Source organism: Lissotriton vulgaris, chromosome 7 (assembly GCF_964263255.1).
Source record: "Lissotriton vulgaris chromosome 7, aLisVul1.2, whole genome shotgun sequence".
Lineage (NCBI taxonomy): Eukaryota > Metazoa > Chordata > Amphibia > Caudata > Salamandridae > Lissotriton > Lissotriton vulgaris.
In genome coordinates this window covers 757175204-757191566 of record NC_141695.1, presented here as the reverse complement: position 1 = coordinate 757191566, position 16363 = coordinate 757175204, and the positions used below count along the sequence as shown (strand labels likewise).

General features: G+C 47.2%; 1 protein-coding gene across 1 annotated transcript in view; it reads left to right on the top strand.

Moving 5' to 3' along the window:
- The first annotated feature begins 13496 nt into the window (after positions 1–13496).
- The window catches only part of CPSF4L (cleavage and polyadenylation specific factor 4 like), a 208088-nt gene continuing 205221 nt past the window's right edge, over positions 13497–16363 (top strand). Inside the window, exons 1-2 of the mRNA XM_086928781.1 lie at positions 13497–13871; positions 15018–15068. Coding sequence (XP_086784907.1) covers positions 13730–13871; positions 15018–15068 — 193 coding nt within the window. The 5' untranslated portion in view covers positions 13497–13729. The remainder of the gene's footprint in view (positions 13872–15017; positions 15069–16363) is intronic.

Genomic DNA, 16363 nt, shown 5'->3' with positions numbered 1-16363 from the left:
GCAAGGCAGTATACCCCCATCACCTGCTGCAAGATCATAGCTGTATGTGCAATGTTACACAACCTTGCGGTCAAGAAGGGCACTGAGGTGGAGTTGTCTGACTACGAGGACTATGACGACGACGAAGCTGTGCCACTGACACAGCCAGCTGGGGTGTGTACGCCAAGTGATGGCAGATACAGACGTGAGGAGATCACTGAGAACTATTTCTGACTGAGTACAGATGCAAAGACAGCTAAATGTTGCTTGCAAAAAATCAGATTTTAATAGTGATGCACCACAGTTACAGCACTGATGTGCATCAAAAAATGGAGTATGTAAAATCAAATAAAGTCCAGGGTTCTGGTTTGCTCATCCCCCCTTGCCAGGCTATTTTTTGGCCCGCTTGCCAGACCCACTGGGGTGTCCCTCGGCCCCCTCCGAATGCCCAGCAGCATCAGCGGATCGCCTGGTGCTCCTCCGTGGTTCAGATGCAGCGCTGGCCGGGCTGCTGCGGCTGCTGCTGTCTCCAGCATCACCCAGGTCCAGGGCAGGATTGGAGGCGGTGTTTGATATTATCATGGCCTCCATGGCCGTGGTGATCCTGGCCATCCCCCTAGTGAGCTCAGCCGTATGCTGACTGAGCACAGATTCTTGGTTGGAGCTGCGATGGCACAGTTGTGCGGTCGCCGCTGCAAGGCGGGCCATGGCCCGGTTCAGCACCCGGGCATCCCTCCTGCGTGCAACCTCATGCTCCTCCTGTCTGGCAGATGAGTGGGTGATGGCAGTGGTCAGCCTGCCTAACCCTGCTGCCACCTCCTTGTTGCTGTCCACAACAGCCTGGAAACCCTTCACCAACTCCCCCATCTGCATGTTGTGCTGCAGGAGCTGGCGTTGGCAGGCCATGGTGGATCTGGCCTGTTGGCGCTGGATTTTAACCATCTGTCCCTCCAGGCCCAGGAACACACTGCCCTCCCGTGCTGGTGCAGCAGTGGTGGTGGTGCCACGGCGTCTGGCACTGCTGCTTCCGGCCTGCTGAGTGGGCTGGGGTGCCACTGGTGGGGGTGTGGTGCTGGCCGGTCCCGGAGCCTCTGCTCCCAGGACAGGTTGGACAGGTGGCAAGGCCACGGTTGTGGCAGGAGCTGGTGTAGGCGGAATGGTCTGCCTTGTAGGGGAGTTTTGTGGTGAGAATTGCAAGGGGGGTGTGCTGGGCAGTACTGGTGAGTGCACTGCTTGGAAGTCAATGACCAGGACTCCCTCCATTCCTAGCCCTGGGGTGTCTCCTTCCTCATCCTCCTCCTCCTCCTCCTCCTGGCCAGCCTGGCTGGTGCTCGGCCCTGCGACTGCAGTGTTGGACGTTGCTGCTCCCTCTGCTGTCGCAGTTGTTCCGCCTGATGGGGCCCCTAGGTACAAAGAAGCATTTGTAAACTGAGTGCCGATGTATTACAGTCAGTACAATTATGGCATTCCACATGTCCTTGCATCTCCTTACACCGTGTCACACTGTTTCCTGTCTTGTGATTCTGCACTGACATATTTGGCTAACTTCTGCTGACTACATGTACCATGATGCTTGTCTCTTGTATGTTGGTGACAGTACAGTGCTGGTGTTTGCCTATGCATTGTGTCTAATGGGGAGGTGTCTGGTAGGGTGTGTCATGATGCGCATGCTTCTTACCTGTAGCTGTGGCTCTCGCAGAGCTGTCCAGGGTCCCGATTCCTACGATACTCTCCCTCTCGATGGTGCTGGAGACAATTTCCTCCAGCTCGGTGAGGGGTGGCGCCGGGTTGTTGCCTCCTCCAGTGAGTCCAGCCTGCCTTTGAATGTCAGCCAGCTTCCTCTTTGTGAGGCTGCGGATGTCGTAAAACCTTTTTTTCAGTTCCTCTATGGACCTGGGGGTGACACCCGCAGCATTCACCTTCTGGGCGATGTCGGCCCAGATTCTCCTCTTGGTGCTGTCTGGCACGTTGAGGGACAGCTTGCCAAACAGCTGGCGGTGCACCCTCACCACCTCCTCAACCAGCACCTGAAGTTCGGTGGTGGTGAACTTGGGCTTCCTCTTCTGGGAGGACTTCTGGCTTCCTGACTGATCTGCCATTTTCTCCTGTTCAGTTTGCAACCTCCTTCTCCCACTGCTGCTAACTGTGTGTGTTGGGCTCAGGCAGGCTTTCCAGAAACTTCCAGGAACTTCTTAATTAGCTGCACCTGCCAGGGTTGCCACTCCCTGTTTGGGTGGGGGAGGGGGAGCCACCTCATTGGCTGAATCGCCTATTGCCGATTCGGCTTTTACCGATTCGGTAATATCCGAATCGGTAAAATCCGATTCGGTATTATCCGATTCGGTAAAAGCCGAATCGGTTCATTCAATGCATTCCTACGGGCTTTTTCGCCATGGGTCTATGATTGCCGAATCGGATTTTACCGAATCGGCTTTTACCGATTCGGTATTCGCCGAATCGGGAATATCCGATTCGGTGGTAGCCGATTCGGTGATTTCCGAATCGTTGTTGGCCGATTCGGTACTTTCCGATTCGGACCGAGCAGAATCGGAACGTACCGATTCTCATTACCGATGCCGACCGAATCGGTATTCATTCGGTTTTTTTTCCCTACATCTCGTTTTCCGATTTCACAATACCGATTCGGCCCGCCTCGGTATTTTGAAATCGGAAAATCGCGTTTACCTACATCGGGCCCTTGGTGCCTGTAGCGTGTAACTCGGACACATGACTGGGTGTAGCTTTGTGTATTCTTTCAAAAGAGCCACAAGCATTAGGGCACTTAGGTGAACCTGGTTGGGCCATCACTGGTAGGATGGGTGGGAGAAGCAGGGTACAGCCCCACTTACATTTGAATAGGCTGTATCCTGCCTCCACACAAAGGGCTGCATACCACCTACAGTTAGTCTGGAGTCAGGACAGGGGAGGCAGGATGCCTGTGGACTTCAAAGGAAACCTTTATAAGCTTCTCCCCCACTTCAAAGGCACAACTTGGTATGAATACTGGACCTCAGACACCAGCACTTCAGTACACTTCTGGACCAGTAGATTCTGTGCCAGGAAGACGGACTACTGTGCTGCTACAAGGATGCCGGGCTGAGAAGGACTGGACCTGCATCACTTGAGATCACAACCCAGAGTGAATCCAAGGTCTGGGTAGCTGCCCCCTGAATAGAAGCCTCAAGGACATAACAGGCTTCCAGCAACCTTGAACGAGCACCTGGATTCTGCTATCTGTGAGTCATGCCTTCCACAGTTGTGCCACCACAGTCCTGCACTCTTGGAAGTGGATATAAAGGTGCTTCTGCCCAGCCCAGCTGTGGACCTCATCGGAACCAACATGAAGTAAAGCCTTACCGCACAGCTGGAAACTCATCAAAACCGACCCAAAGCAACACAAGGTCCTTGTCAAGCTTTGCTGCACAGCTCGTCAGAACAGATGCAAAGCGATGCCAAGCCCCCTATGGCCTCACTGCACAGCGCCTCAGAAGTGACACCACGCCAAGCCCTGCAAAGCCTTGCCGTACAGCTTTCTCGGGACAAGCACTGGACAACGAGGGGTCTTGCAAAGCTGCGCAACGCAGACCGTGCACCAGGATCTAAGCTACTGTGATCAGTGGTCCGAGGTGGCGAATTGAGCTGATGAACGATGAAGTATTCAAACTAGATCTGAGACTGGGGGTGGATGTCTGAAACGTTTCAGCGCTCCGTCCATCATCTCCTTTGTTTGCCCTACGTTGGCAGGGTATGCCCAGAGGTGGGTACCTTGCTCAATTCGCCACTGCATTCAAGTGTGCTGATCTGATAAGGGGTGTTACCCCGAAACTAGTACCAGGATGCTTATTTCCAGTCCAGGGAAGACCTGGCTTGGCAGTTCGGGCTGGATGATGGATTCAACCCAGATCTGTGACTGGGGGAGAGTGTCTGAAAAGTTGCAGCGCTCCGTTCATCATCTCCTTTTATTTGCTGGGTTACGGTCACCAGCCTGCGCTCCATCGCGGTTTGCCTGAACCTGTGACTTTGTCCCATTTCAGCGCGATAAGATAACCACAGTTTGTACTTTATGCTTTTATGAGCTTTTTTCACTGAAATATTTAAAATTGCTTTATCTGCAGTTCTACTGATTGGATTTTTGTTGTTTAGGTTCTGGTTTATTTAAAAAAAGAATTTTTCTAACTGGGTGTGGGATTTTGTTTTGTGGTGTTTTCACTTTATCACTGCTTGAAGTTTTGCACAAATACTTCACAAATTGCCTCTAAGTTAAGCCTAACTGCTTTGTGCCAAGCTACCTGGGGGTTGAGCAAAGGTTAATTAAGGTTTGGCTTGTGCCTCATCCTGATAAGGATTGTGGTTGCTACTTAACCAGGGCTCACACACCATTCAACCAACAACCCAATTTCTCATATTAGTATTCAGCAGTGAGGATCAGGACTTATGTTTGTGCAGTGCCATATGTTAAGATGAATGTTCGTAGTCATCAGTAGTAAGAAAATCCTTTATTCATAGACATAACCCCAATGCCAGAGGAATAGCGGCGCAGCCGCTGGTCAACTCTCACCCTCAATACTGCCCACAACCACTTGTATTCTTTTAGAATGTAAACCTCCCTTTTCAATTCACAACACTTCACGAGCACAGCTGTGTAGCGCTCGAGCCAGGAAGAGATAATACCGGCTCGAGACGCAACACAGCAAGGCTCGAGACAACACCATACAGGGATTTGGTGTACATTACCATCCCACATCTAAGACCAATTTCAGTTAAATTCTCCTTTATTGGCTTCTTTTTGTTTTTTTTCCCAAAGTCTTCCCCTGACTGGTGTGTCCGAAACCACACCTGCAAGGATGGAATTTGAGTGGGCCAACATGGACATCTACATCGTAGCCCAGCTCAAGGAGTTCTGCGAGGAGAGGGGTCTTCCAGCAAAAAGCACCCCCAGGAAGGTGGAGCTCAAAAAAGGCGCTGAGGGACTGGGCGGCGCCCACCAGTCAGTGGTTGAAGCCACAGAAGGGAATGATGTGACAGAAGGACAAGAAGAGGGTCTCTCTGAGATCCAGCCTTCAGCGGAGAGGGATGACTTAGCCCCAGAGTTAGAGCCTTCTGCCAAGGCAGGGAGCAGTGTCTCTTCCCACATCCTGTCCCCAAAGGAGCTGGCAGAGTGGAGGGAGGAGAATCAGGGTAAAAGAAAAGAACCTGGTCATGGAGGCAGCAACGCAGAAGGCTGAGGCTGAGAGAGCCTTGGGGAAGAGGAGACTAGCCATGGAGTAAAGAAGAATGGCACATAAGCTAAGACTCAGAGAGCAGGATATCAGAGCTAAGCAGGTGGTGTCCGGCAATAATGGTGGAAGTGTACCTACAGTGGCCTCTTTAGACAAGAGGGTCCGCATCCCTAAAGGGCTGGTGCCTGACTTTGTTGTGGGGGCTTATAAAGGGTTCAAAACTTATGAGGTGACTTTACAGGTGCACAGGATCGCTGAGGAGGAATGGGGGCCTAGTCTGTGGAAGCACATCTCTAACAAGGGGAGAAACACCCTACTGGCCCTAGAGAAGCATAGACAGGATAAGGATAAGGAACCCCTTTGTGAAAGAAGACATTGTCAGATAAAATGGCCTTTCCTCAGAGAAGTACAGGAAGATGTTAAGGGACAGCCAGAGGCTGCCCAAGGCATCCTGGGTGGATTTTGTGGATTCCTTTTGCAAGTCACTGGATGGTTGCCTGAAGGGCATTGAGGTGAATGGTTACAAATGGCTCTATGATCTGTTTGCTAGAGTACGTATGTTCAGTAATTGGTTTTCAGAGCTACGCCAACACTTGATCAATAGGAAGCTCACTGATCGCAGGGAGCTGGCTAAGGAGGTTGGCCACTGGATCAATATCAGAGACCACAAGAAGGTACCTGGGAGTGACCCCAAGAGGGGAGGTTGAGGTTTTCCCCAGCAGAGTGAGGGGGAGATCAAGGAAGACACAGACAGGAAGCAGAATAAGGGTGGAGAAAAGGGTTCCCGTCTGAGAAACAGGGAGGAGGTTCTGGTAGGTGGTGGCCCAGTGCTCCCCATTTCTGACCCCACCGCTTTGATTGTTCTCAGCAAGGACGCAACCAGGGGGACTCTGTCTGTCCTATAAAACCAGTGTGGGACCTCTACAGGTGTGGCCAATGTGGCATTAGGAGTAAATAGTCTCCAGGGGCAGGTGATAGACCATGTCATGATCTCCCTTAACTGGGGGATAGACTCAGAGGTAAGCTGGTGATCCCTGAGGGTGAAACCCGTCACTTCCACCCGGTGAATGGGGTCCCAGTCACTGCTCTGTGGGACACCGGTGGTAGCCAAACAATGATTGCGGGAAGGCTAGTTTCTCCAGAGGATTACACCGCCACATGTGTAGGGTAACTCAGGCCCAGGTGTGACTTTATCTGCCCTGTGGTCCTGGTATCCCTGGAATAGGGTGGGGAGGTGACCCAGATGAGTTCATAGTTAGTCCCTAGAAGCCCATAGATTGGATTCTGGGGAATGGGTTGGCCCCAGTGTCAGGAGAACTAGGAGAGGCAGCTGCCCAGGGTACCCTAATAGTTCTGTTTTCTGGGAGTACCACTCTCAATCTGAGAGTACGGAAGCTCAGATGGAGGAGCAGGGCGAGGGAGGGCTTACCCCTGTTCATCCTCAGAGTACAGACCCTGGGCTAAGTGGTCAGTCTCAGGCTACACCCCCAGAACTGGTGGGAGATAGAGTGGGAGTATGGTGCCTAAAACCCCAGGCTACTGCCTCCCACTCTGAGAAACTTCACAGGTCAGAGAAGCCTGGATGGCCTGGGCGTGGCTGTTGACACTGAGAGCTGTCTGTGGCTTCTGTTTGTTAATGTCCTTATGGGCAAAGTTTTCCTTGGGTTGGGGACAGAAGTCTGATCCAAGGGGTGGAGTGGGCGACGTCACTTAGTTGGTCATGGTGGTATTGTCTACCTACTGGGATGCATCTGTGAGTATGTTAAGGTTACGTGCTTCACAGGTGGGGACCACAAGTGAAGGGTTCATCATGGGTCGGTTCAGCTGCTCATGACAGTACAGACAGTGGGATCCAACCGAGTTCAAAGAGGAGTAGAACTGACATGTGCCCCTGATAACAGGGCCTTCGTCCATGTTCTATCACCTATGCAGGAAAGCCCATCGCTGTATTGATTAGTCTACCCTGGATTTTGCAAGAGGGGGTCATGTTGAACTTGATCCTCTCTGCAGGGCCACCCCCAAACATTTTGCCTTTATCCTCCACTTTTGTGCAAAAAATTTTTTGCTGGCCTTAGGTCTCTAAGCACTTTACAACTGCTAAACAGTGCTGAAGTGCTTGTGGTTCTCCTTAAACCATCATAGTATTGGCTTCTCCCCAAATGGCATATTTAATTTACTTGTAAGTCCCTAGTAAATTGGCACTGCATGTGCCAAGGGTCTGTAAATTAAATTATACTAGAGAGTCTGCAGCACTGATTGTGACACCCACTTGTGCAGCCCTTTCAACCTGTCTCAGGCCTGCCATTGTAGCCTGTATGTGCAGTTGTAAACTGCCATTTTGACCTGGCGCAATAACCCTTTTACCATTGCCAAACCTTCCTTTTCAATACATATAAGTCCCCCCTAGAATAGCCCCTGGACAGCCCAGGGGGGGGGGGCATGGTGCAATGTATTTAAAAAGTAGGATATATACTTTTAACTTTTACAAGTCCTGGTAATGAAAAACTCAAATAAATAACTGCAAGGCCTACCTCTCCCATACAATAACAATGGAGTTACTTATTACATTTTATAAGTGTAATTTAGAAATGGGAATAGGTAACAAATTCATGTTTGGTGTCTCTTGAACCACAATGTAAAACCTTAACTGTGAGGCTCACCTGGGGTTTCCGCAGGGGCAAAGTGGAAGGAACAGATGTTGGATTCCAACTTTCCTCACCCACCTCCTTCGCCCAACAAAGTCAAAGCAAAAGTGGAGTAGGTGGGGAAGAGGAAAAAGAAAACAGGGATAGGGAGAAGAAGTAGAATCCAATGGTCCGTCCGGTGTGATGTTGCATGTGTTTCCTAATGGGTATAAGTACAAAAGGTAAGTAAGACCCTAGAACTGCGAGAGTGCTATATAGAACATGTAGTAGTAATACCTGTTGAATGTTCTGCCGGTAGTGCAAAGGAAGATATGAACAACTAGAACTTGAGACTGACACAGTAGTATCTAAAAGGTAGAAGTATGCAGACTACACATTAGCAATGCAGAATTTAAGCATTAAACAATGATAACTCTAAACAATACCAACCTTAATGGAGACCACCATCTGGATTCATTAGACCCATGAAAAACTAGGACACAACCAAAATACTTATTTTCCTAGACAGGATAAAAGAAAAGAAATGTTTTACAACAAGGTGCTGGTTCGGGATAAGTGAACCAAAGTAATTCACAAATAAGTAACTGATACCATTCTCTTGTTTTGCAGCATAAGAGAAGATGCAGTAATCAATCAAGGTAGAGAACTAACTCCATTCTGCTAAAGAAATGGAGAATCAGATAAGTATATATTTCAAAAAATGCTTAGATATATTAAATCCCACCATAGGCTGGTAGCTAGGATTCTTTAAATACTTCTCTTTGTTCTCCCATTGCAGGAACAGGAAGAAAAACATAAGGGAAAACTGCCGGTAAGAAAAAGAAACTAGGCTGGCTGGAGAGGGATCGGCAATGTTGTGTCATGCCCCAGAAGAGAAGAACAGGGAAGACGTCAGGAGGAAAACATCAAGGACGTTCCTGCTCTCCGACGCGATATCAGGAATGCAGGTAAGTGATGAAGAACCTCCGGGAACTGAGGGAGGCTAAGTGGGGGTCCGTGACGGAACGCAAAGCGCGTTCCCGTCGTAGACAAGCACTTTTGAATGCCTTAGCGCTGCCTTCGCCAGCTGATGCATGTCGGTAAGTGAGGCATGCACATCAGGATGCGGGTGAGGCTGCGAGCGAGGCTGCAGGCGGGGCGACGAGCGAGGCTGCGGGCGGGGTGGCGGCACAACACTAATTTATTGTAAAGTCGGATTTTAAATTGTAATTCTCATAATGCCACTTTTAGAAAGTTGGGATTTTCCTGCCTTAGCTATTTTGTACCTGGGTCACATGACTGGGTGTACCTGATAGTTGAGCTTTGTATATTCCTCCTAGACAGCCACACACAATAGGGAGCTTAGGAGTACCTGGCTGGGCCATCATAGGCAAGAAGGGAAGGAGGAGCTGGGCAGAGCCCCACTTACACTTGAATAGGCTGTGTCCTACCTCCACTCAAAGGGCTGCATACTGTAGTTAGTCTGGTGTCAGGACAAAGAAGGCAGTTTGGCTGGAGACTTTAAAGAGAAACCTCTAGAAGCTTCTCCCCTACTTCAAAAGCACAGCTGTGTATAAATACTGGACCTCAGACACCAACTCTTCAGTGCACTTCTGGGCCTGTGGATACTCTGCCAGGAATAAGGACTGTAGCCCTGCTATAAGGACTTCCGCTCTGCTGGACTCCTGCTTTGTTTTGTTGACCTGTTGCCTGCTGCCCTTTTGCCTGGGTGAGAAGGACTGGACCTGCATCTCTTGCACCCAGAATCCAAAATGACTCTAAGGGCTACTTAGCTGGCCTCCTGATCAGAGGTTTCAGGGACATAACAGGCTTCCAAAAACCTTGAACCCATCACCTGGACCCTGTCGTCTCTGAGCCCTGCTCTTCCAAGTGTTGTCACCCCAGTCCTGGATCCTTGGAAGTGGGTCAGAAAGTGCATCTGCTAAGCCCAGCTGTGGTCCTTCATCTGAACCAAAGTGAAGCGATGCAAACCCCCACAAGGCCTCATCGCAGAGCTGGTAGTCTCATCGGAATCGACAATGAGCGATATTAAGCTCCCAGCTCATCTGATCCAACACAAAATGGCGCAAGGCCCCAAAAAGCTGTGCTATACAGCTCCTCATAACCATTACAAAGCGACACCAAGCCCTGCAAAGCCTTGCCGCAAAGCTCCTCAGAATCGTCGCAAATCTATGCCACACCCCGCAAGGCTTCGCTGTACAGCTTCCTTGGAGCCAACATTGAGCATCGCAAAGTCTCGCAAAGCCGTGCTGTGCAGACAGCGCACCAGCATTTAAGAAAGTGGGTTCAGGGGAGCTAGGTGGGTCCCTGTAGCCGACACGCGCTCCATTGCAGTCAGTCTGAACATGTGACTTTTTCCTGGTTCAGAGCAACCAGAAAACCACAGTTGATGTGTTGAGCTTTTGTATGCTATTTTCACTGCAAATCTCTAGTTCTACTGATTGGATTTTTGTTGTTTTGGTCTTGTTTTATTTTTAAAAAATTACTGTATTTCTCCAACTTGGTGTGGAATTTTTTTGTGTAGTGTTTTTACTGTATTACTGTGTGTAGTGTCGCACAAACACTTTACACATTACCTCTAAGATGAGCCTGAGTGTGTTGCAGGGATTCTGTTTGGAAACAGAACTATGCCTTGGATCACAGAATGTTAGTATGTACGGACTGAATCACCGTACCACATCTGTACCTATGGGCCTGAATCCTGACTAGCTCATAATGCCTCACCTGCCCTCCTAACCTTCCCAGAGTAACAGGTAAGTTGGCACCCTATAACAGAACACACTAGTCCCCAGGGGATCCGCAGTAACAGGCCTTCACCTTTCGTTCTCTCACTCCTGCCTGTCCATAATACACAAAGGACAATATTTATTGAAATTACTGTGTTCTATCATTTAGCAACTGTGCTGCAATTAGAAAACATATGTAACCGAGCAGAGTAATTAGCATTAGTGATAAACTGTATACAATGAAAAGCCCTTTCATAGCGAAAGATATATTTGCCTAAGCCTAACCTCACAAAGGGAGCATAGTGATATATCAGCGATTTCTGGGATTAAAGCCGGGCCCCATACCTAGCATTTGCCATTAGCTGGTCTGCATTTCAGATTTGCACAGAGCGCGTGCACTCATCCCGGGACCTGTCTTCTGGTATAAATCCTCCTCTCTATTTTCAAAACGACAATTCTCAGCGTATATGATAAGAAATGCCATGCTAGAAAACAGAGGCTGGGTCTCTCTATTATGTCTATTTGTTAGAATGGGTTAGTGACCAACCACATAAAAAAACAAGCATTTAAAATGCAGCAGGTCTCACAATTGTGAATTTGTGTGCTATTGGCATTGTAAATGGCAATGGCTTTTATAAAAAAATTAAAAGGCATTGTCATTTACAATACCAATAGTTCAAACTTTTGAAAAGCAATACCTATTGTATTGGAGAGCATGGTGTCCATGAAACGTGCACCGCACTCATTATTAAAGTAGAAAAAAAAAAAAAGAAGAAAGAGCGCAGTGTCCCTGAGACGGGCACCACGCTCATTACTAAAGTTTAAAAAAAAAAATTCAACGGAATGTGGTGTTCCTGAAGCAGGCGCCGCGCTCAGTATTAAAGTTAAAAAAATTAATTTGAAACCGAGCGTGGTGTCCCTGAAGGGGCCGCCGCGCCCAGAAATCCATTTTTTTTTTAAAACAGTGTCCCTGAAGCGGGCGCCACGCTCAACATCACATTTTTTTATTATTTTTTTATTTTTAATAAAACATTTAAACTAGGGTGCCGCGCTCAGCATACAGATACCAAAAAAAGCAACCGCCACTGTCCCATCAGCGTCCATAAACAAAATAGTGCTCACCCACTAGAATATAGCCGAACGTGTAACAAGCCAAGTAAAAGGTCCATTTGTTATGGGCGGTAACAAATGTTGACAAGGTAGTACCAAGGAGGGACTAACAAGCCTATTTACAAATCAGAAGCCAGCATTTAAGAAGGACAATGACTCAAAGCGAATGGCAAATATGGGCGGAGCTGCTAGTACATACCCTAATACAGCATGACTCGCAGAGCGAGCAGCGCATGCCGCTAGGCTCGACCTAACAGGGCAAAATATTGTTTAATCTTGTACATAAAGTTCAGACTGAATACCATTATAAAAGCAGAATAACAAAACATGTGCAGCCTATTTCTAAATAACGTGCGCAAAGCAAAAGCAGCCCACAACCTGCAGTTAGGCTAACATAGTGGAGAACTACAGTGGGTCCTTTAGGGAACTCACGGTAACTGCTCTGTGACAAGCCACCTACGGGTCAACCAACCGCCCAATTTCTCACATTATCACTTACCGTTGGCTGGCATTTTTTATCACTCTCACTTGGTTGCTTCTTATTTGATGGATTTACTTCCACCTCTTGTGTTTCTCCTCCTCTCATCGCTTAGTTACCTTTATTTTGATTGATGTCTTTTATCCTCTAATTGGTTACATTCAGAGAGCTATTTTCGTTCCTTTAGCATTCCATGGGGGTGTGTTTATATTCTTACTCTCGTCGGCCTTGGGTTCTCCGATACCGCCCCCACCCCCACCCCCACCCCCAGTCCAACCATTTCTTCAATCACCGACCAACACAGCGTCTGTCTTTATTGAACACGGGGTTTTCATTTTCCCCCTTTAATGCTCCTCCCCGCTCAGAAGTGTTCGCTCTGTCTTCCCGTTATTTACGTGCGCGTGTACCGGGACACCATTTTTCAGCTTTTTTTAAATTTTATTTTATTTTATTTATGCATTTTTATATAGCGCGAACTTTACCCGAAGGTGTCAGAGCGCTTCACAAAAGGAACAGAAATGAAACATAATGAGAAACATTACAAAAGAACAGATTACAAAAGCATACGTTACGTTACATAAGGCAAAGTGACAATTGTGAGCAAACAAAATACATGAGGTAGTAAAAATTGTGAGCAACCAAAAATACATGAGGTAGTAGAGGTAATAGTGACAATTGTGAGCAAACAAAATACATGAGGTAGTAAAAATTGTGAGCAACCAAAAACATGAGGTAGTAAAAAGTGCACAAGAGGAAAAAGTGACAAGTGTGCAGTTACAAGAGAAAACAAAGTGTAATTTGAGGTATAATACTGCAATAAGTATATAATAACTCAGGCACAAGAACAAACGTTACGTAGGCAAAGGTGGCACTTGTGCAAGTATCAAAGGTAAAAACATGTGAGAGGTAGCAAAGCGTGTGTTACAAGGGCAAAGTGGTGTGTGCATGTTACAAAAGGGCACCAAACACAGAAGCTTTGGGCTTATCTGTTTGTTTCTGATGATTGCAAACATACATTTCTTTGACAAGTGTAGGCCTATTCTACCTTCCCGATTCTGGGCAAGTACAAACAGAAAAGACACGTGGAGCTGCCTCCACGTCCTGTCCCGGTTTTCTCTTTGCATTGTGGGACTTGTAGTGTTCAGTGGATGCTGAGATATACATAACTACTAATACCAGCATGCAAAGAAAAGGACAAGAGCTAGATGTATTATCCATGCATGGAATTGGGTAATATTCCTGGGTATTCTCGCACTGACAGCTCCATGTTTGCCAATTCTGATTAGGAACAGAAGTAGCAGAGTGATGTGAGTTGAAGTCGAGCTCACTGCAAACATTTGGAACCGGAGAGTGGACAGCTTGAGTGCGATGACGTGCGGGTTAAATGATATGTAATTTACATTTGGTAGAGTGTAATCCTACGTTTGCGCACAGCCGGTCAGCTGCGGCCATTAAAGAAGCTAACCATCGCACAGGTACGAGCAGGAAGGAAGCTGCCTTGTGGTGACTTGTGTCTGGGTCACGTGGCCTATGCCTCAGGGGAGATAGGCCGCCTGCCAGCTTGCACCTTGCATGGTGTTGTCGCCGACTCTTTGTCCATTCGGATCAAGGATGCAGGAACTCATCGCCGGAGTGGAGAAGTTCACGTTCGACATCGAGATGGACGTGGACGAGCAAAAAGGGGCCTTCCTGCTGCCCTTTAATGGAATGGACAGTAAGTGCGATCGCGCGTGACACTGCGAGGCGATAGAAGAGGCTCGTGCAGCAAACGTTTATTTATCATTCGCACTCATACAAACGTGGTGTATTGAGATCACTTTCGGAAAGCCAGCCACGGTGCTGTCATGTCATTGGTTTCGTGTTTTTGTTCTGTTGCATTCTGGGACTTACAGTGTCTATTTAACATTGAACATTTGGGCTCATATACCTCCCGCCCCAAAATGTTTTCAGTTAAACATCAGGACTGGCCGCAGGTGCTCACTTGATGCGGTTCTGTCCAGTAGCTCTCTGAACTGAACTCTTCCCCCTCCCACCCCATCAACCACCACCACCACCACCGCTCCGCTCCGCTCCCACCCCCACTTGATCTACAATTACTTTCCTTACAGCACTAGCATATAGATTCATCATCGGCATGTTTTGCGAGTCTGTAATAGCGATTATTAAGGAATCGATATTACAAACTCGCATAACGGGATTCATGTAGAAATCGCAATATTTTTTGCGATTCCTACAGCTTCCTTATTTGCGATTAGCTAATTGCTAATCGCAAATAAGGAATAACTCCCCGTTCATTCCTAAAGGCCCATAGGAATGAATGGGAAGACATATCAATGTGCGAATCGCTATTAGCGATTCGCATTTTGAGTTTGCGATTTCAAGGGTGCAAGTTGCACCCCTGAAATGGAAATGTACACTGATGTTGCGCATACACATGTCCAAAGGACATGTGTGTGTGTGTGTAGCATGAAACTTAGATAAATGCACTAAAGTGCATTTATCTAAGTTTTCGCTATTTACCACGTAGTCAGGCTTCGCGGTAAATAGCGGCCCCGGATTGCGAATTCACAATTTTAAAATGGTTCATGCATTGCATATAAGGAATCGCAAATTGCGATTCCTTAAATGCAATCGCAATTTGAGAACTCGCAATTATTTGCGAATTCTTATATTGCGAGAGCATGAACCATTGATGAATCCCAAATGCGATTTTTGCAAGCGCAAACGGCCGATTTTTGCGATTCGCACCGTTTGCGCTCGCAAAAATGCTTGATTAATCTATCAGTAAATCACTAGATGTTGTATTCTCTGATTGCAGAGCAGTGAGACCGAATGTAAGAGTGTGTTTTTTTACTTTCAGAATCCGGTGCTGCTGTCTGCAGCTATTTCACCAAGGGACTGTGCAAAAAAGGCGAGTATTAATTCCCCCCTTATGTTAGTGCTTAGTATGTTCGAAAGACTAGGGGTGAGGTATGCTGCCTGAAGTAAAATACAGAAACACGTTGCCTCTGTTTCAAAAATATACTTTAAAAGGGTCATAATCACAAAATGTGTACAGACAAATAAAGGGTTACATGAAATCAGTGAACTAAGGAGGTAAATATATACCAAGGATTGGATTTTAGTGGGCAGGTACAGGTATAACACATTTAGATAATTTCTACTGGACACCTTAATTAACTCAACCTGGGGTTTCAAGCATGGCTCTATGGTTGTATACCAAACTAATTATAGAGATAACAATGGGTCAGGAAAGAGAAACTATCTGTGAACTGTGTTAACTAAAGGGTACAGTCACGAAGTCCATAGAGAATGATACGTGGTGACAATCAATGATTCCCATCAGATACCCGTCCTGTACCGCCCTACATCATTTGGGATCCTTCACCCGAAGGAAGTGATGTACATCCACTATGGATTAGGTAAACTGTAGACTAATCTAGTGGAAGTGAACTCAGATGTAGTGGCTCAATTGAATGGCATCAGGGGGTAAAACTGACTAGCAGTGCAAAAATGTGGTAAAATAACAGTGCTAAGTGTAAAAAGAAATGGTTAATATTGGGTTGTGGAAGTGGAATTTTTTTTTAATAGTATCCTATCCACACCCAAAGGTAAAAACAGTGCAAAGTAGTGTTGAACAAATAACTACTATGGTTGTATGCCATTAAGGTCATTTCAGAAATGCGGGTAGCCCATTTTTGTCCCTAGGGCCTCGTAGAAGATTTCTTAACAGTGGAAAATGCACACCGGTCAACCTTTTGACTCCAAATTGCGGGTCATACCAAGCTTTTAAGATGGTGATCAAGTTAAAATGAATAGTCCACATACTATTTTTTGGAAGGTGTTCAAAGGTTAAAAAAGAGGTGACCACATAAAAAAACTTAGGGGGCGTTTGAATACCAGTACAAGGAGGGTTTTTGGTCACCAACTGTAGGTGACTTGACAGATATGCTATGCCTAGCATGTTGAGAAATATTATGTCCATTATCACATAAATAGTGATAGAAAACTGGCCACAGGTAAAATGTAAATTGATACTTGTATAGCGCACTACTCACCCGCAAGGGTCTCAAGGCGCTTGTACGAATACCGCTGTGGAGCCCATCCTGGCTTTCCCTGTGAGTCGTCCACTCCTGGGCACCCCCAAGGTGGAGGCCAGGCATCCTTAGCGTTGTGGGGGCCATTGTGGAGATTAAGCAAGCTATT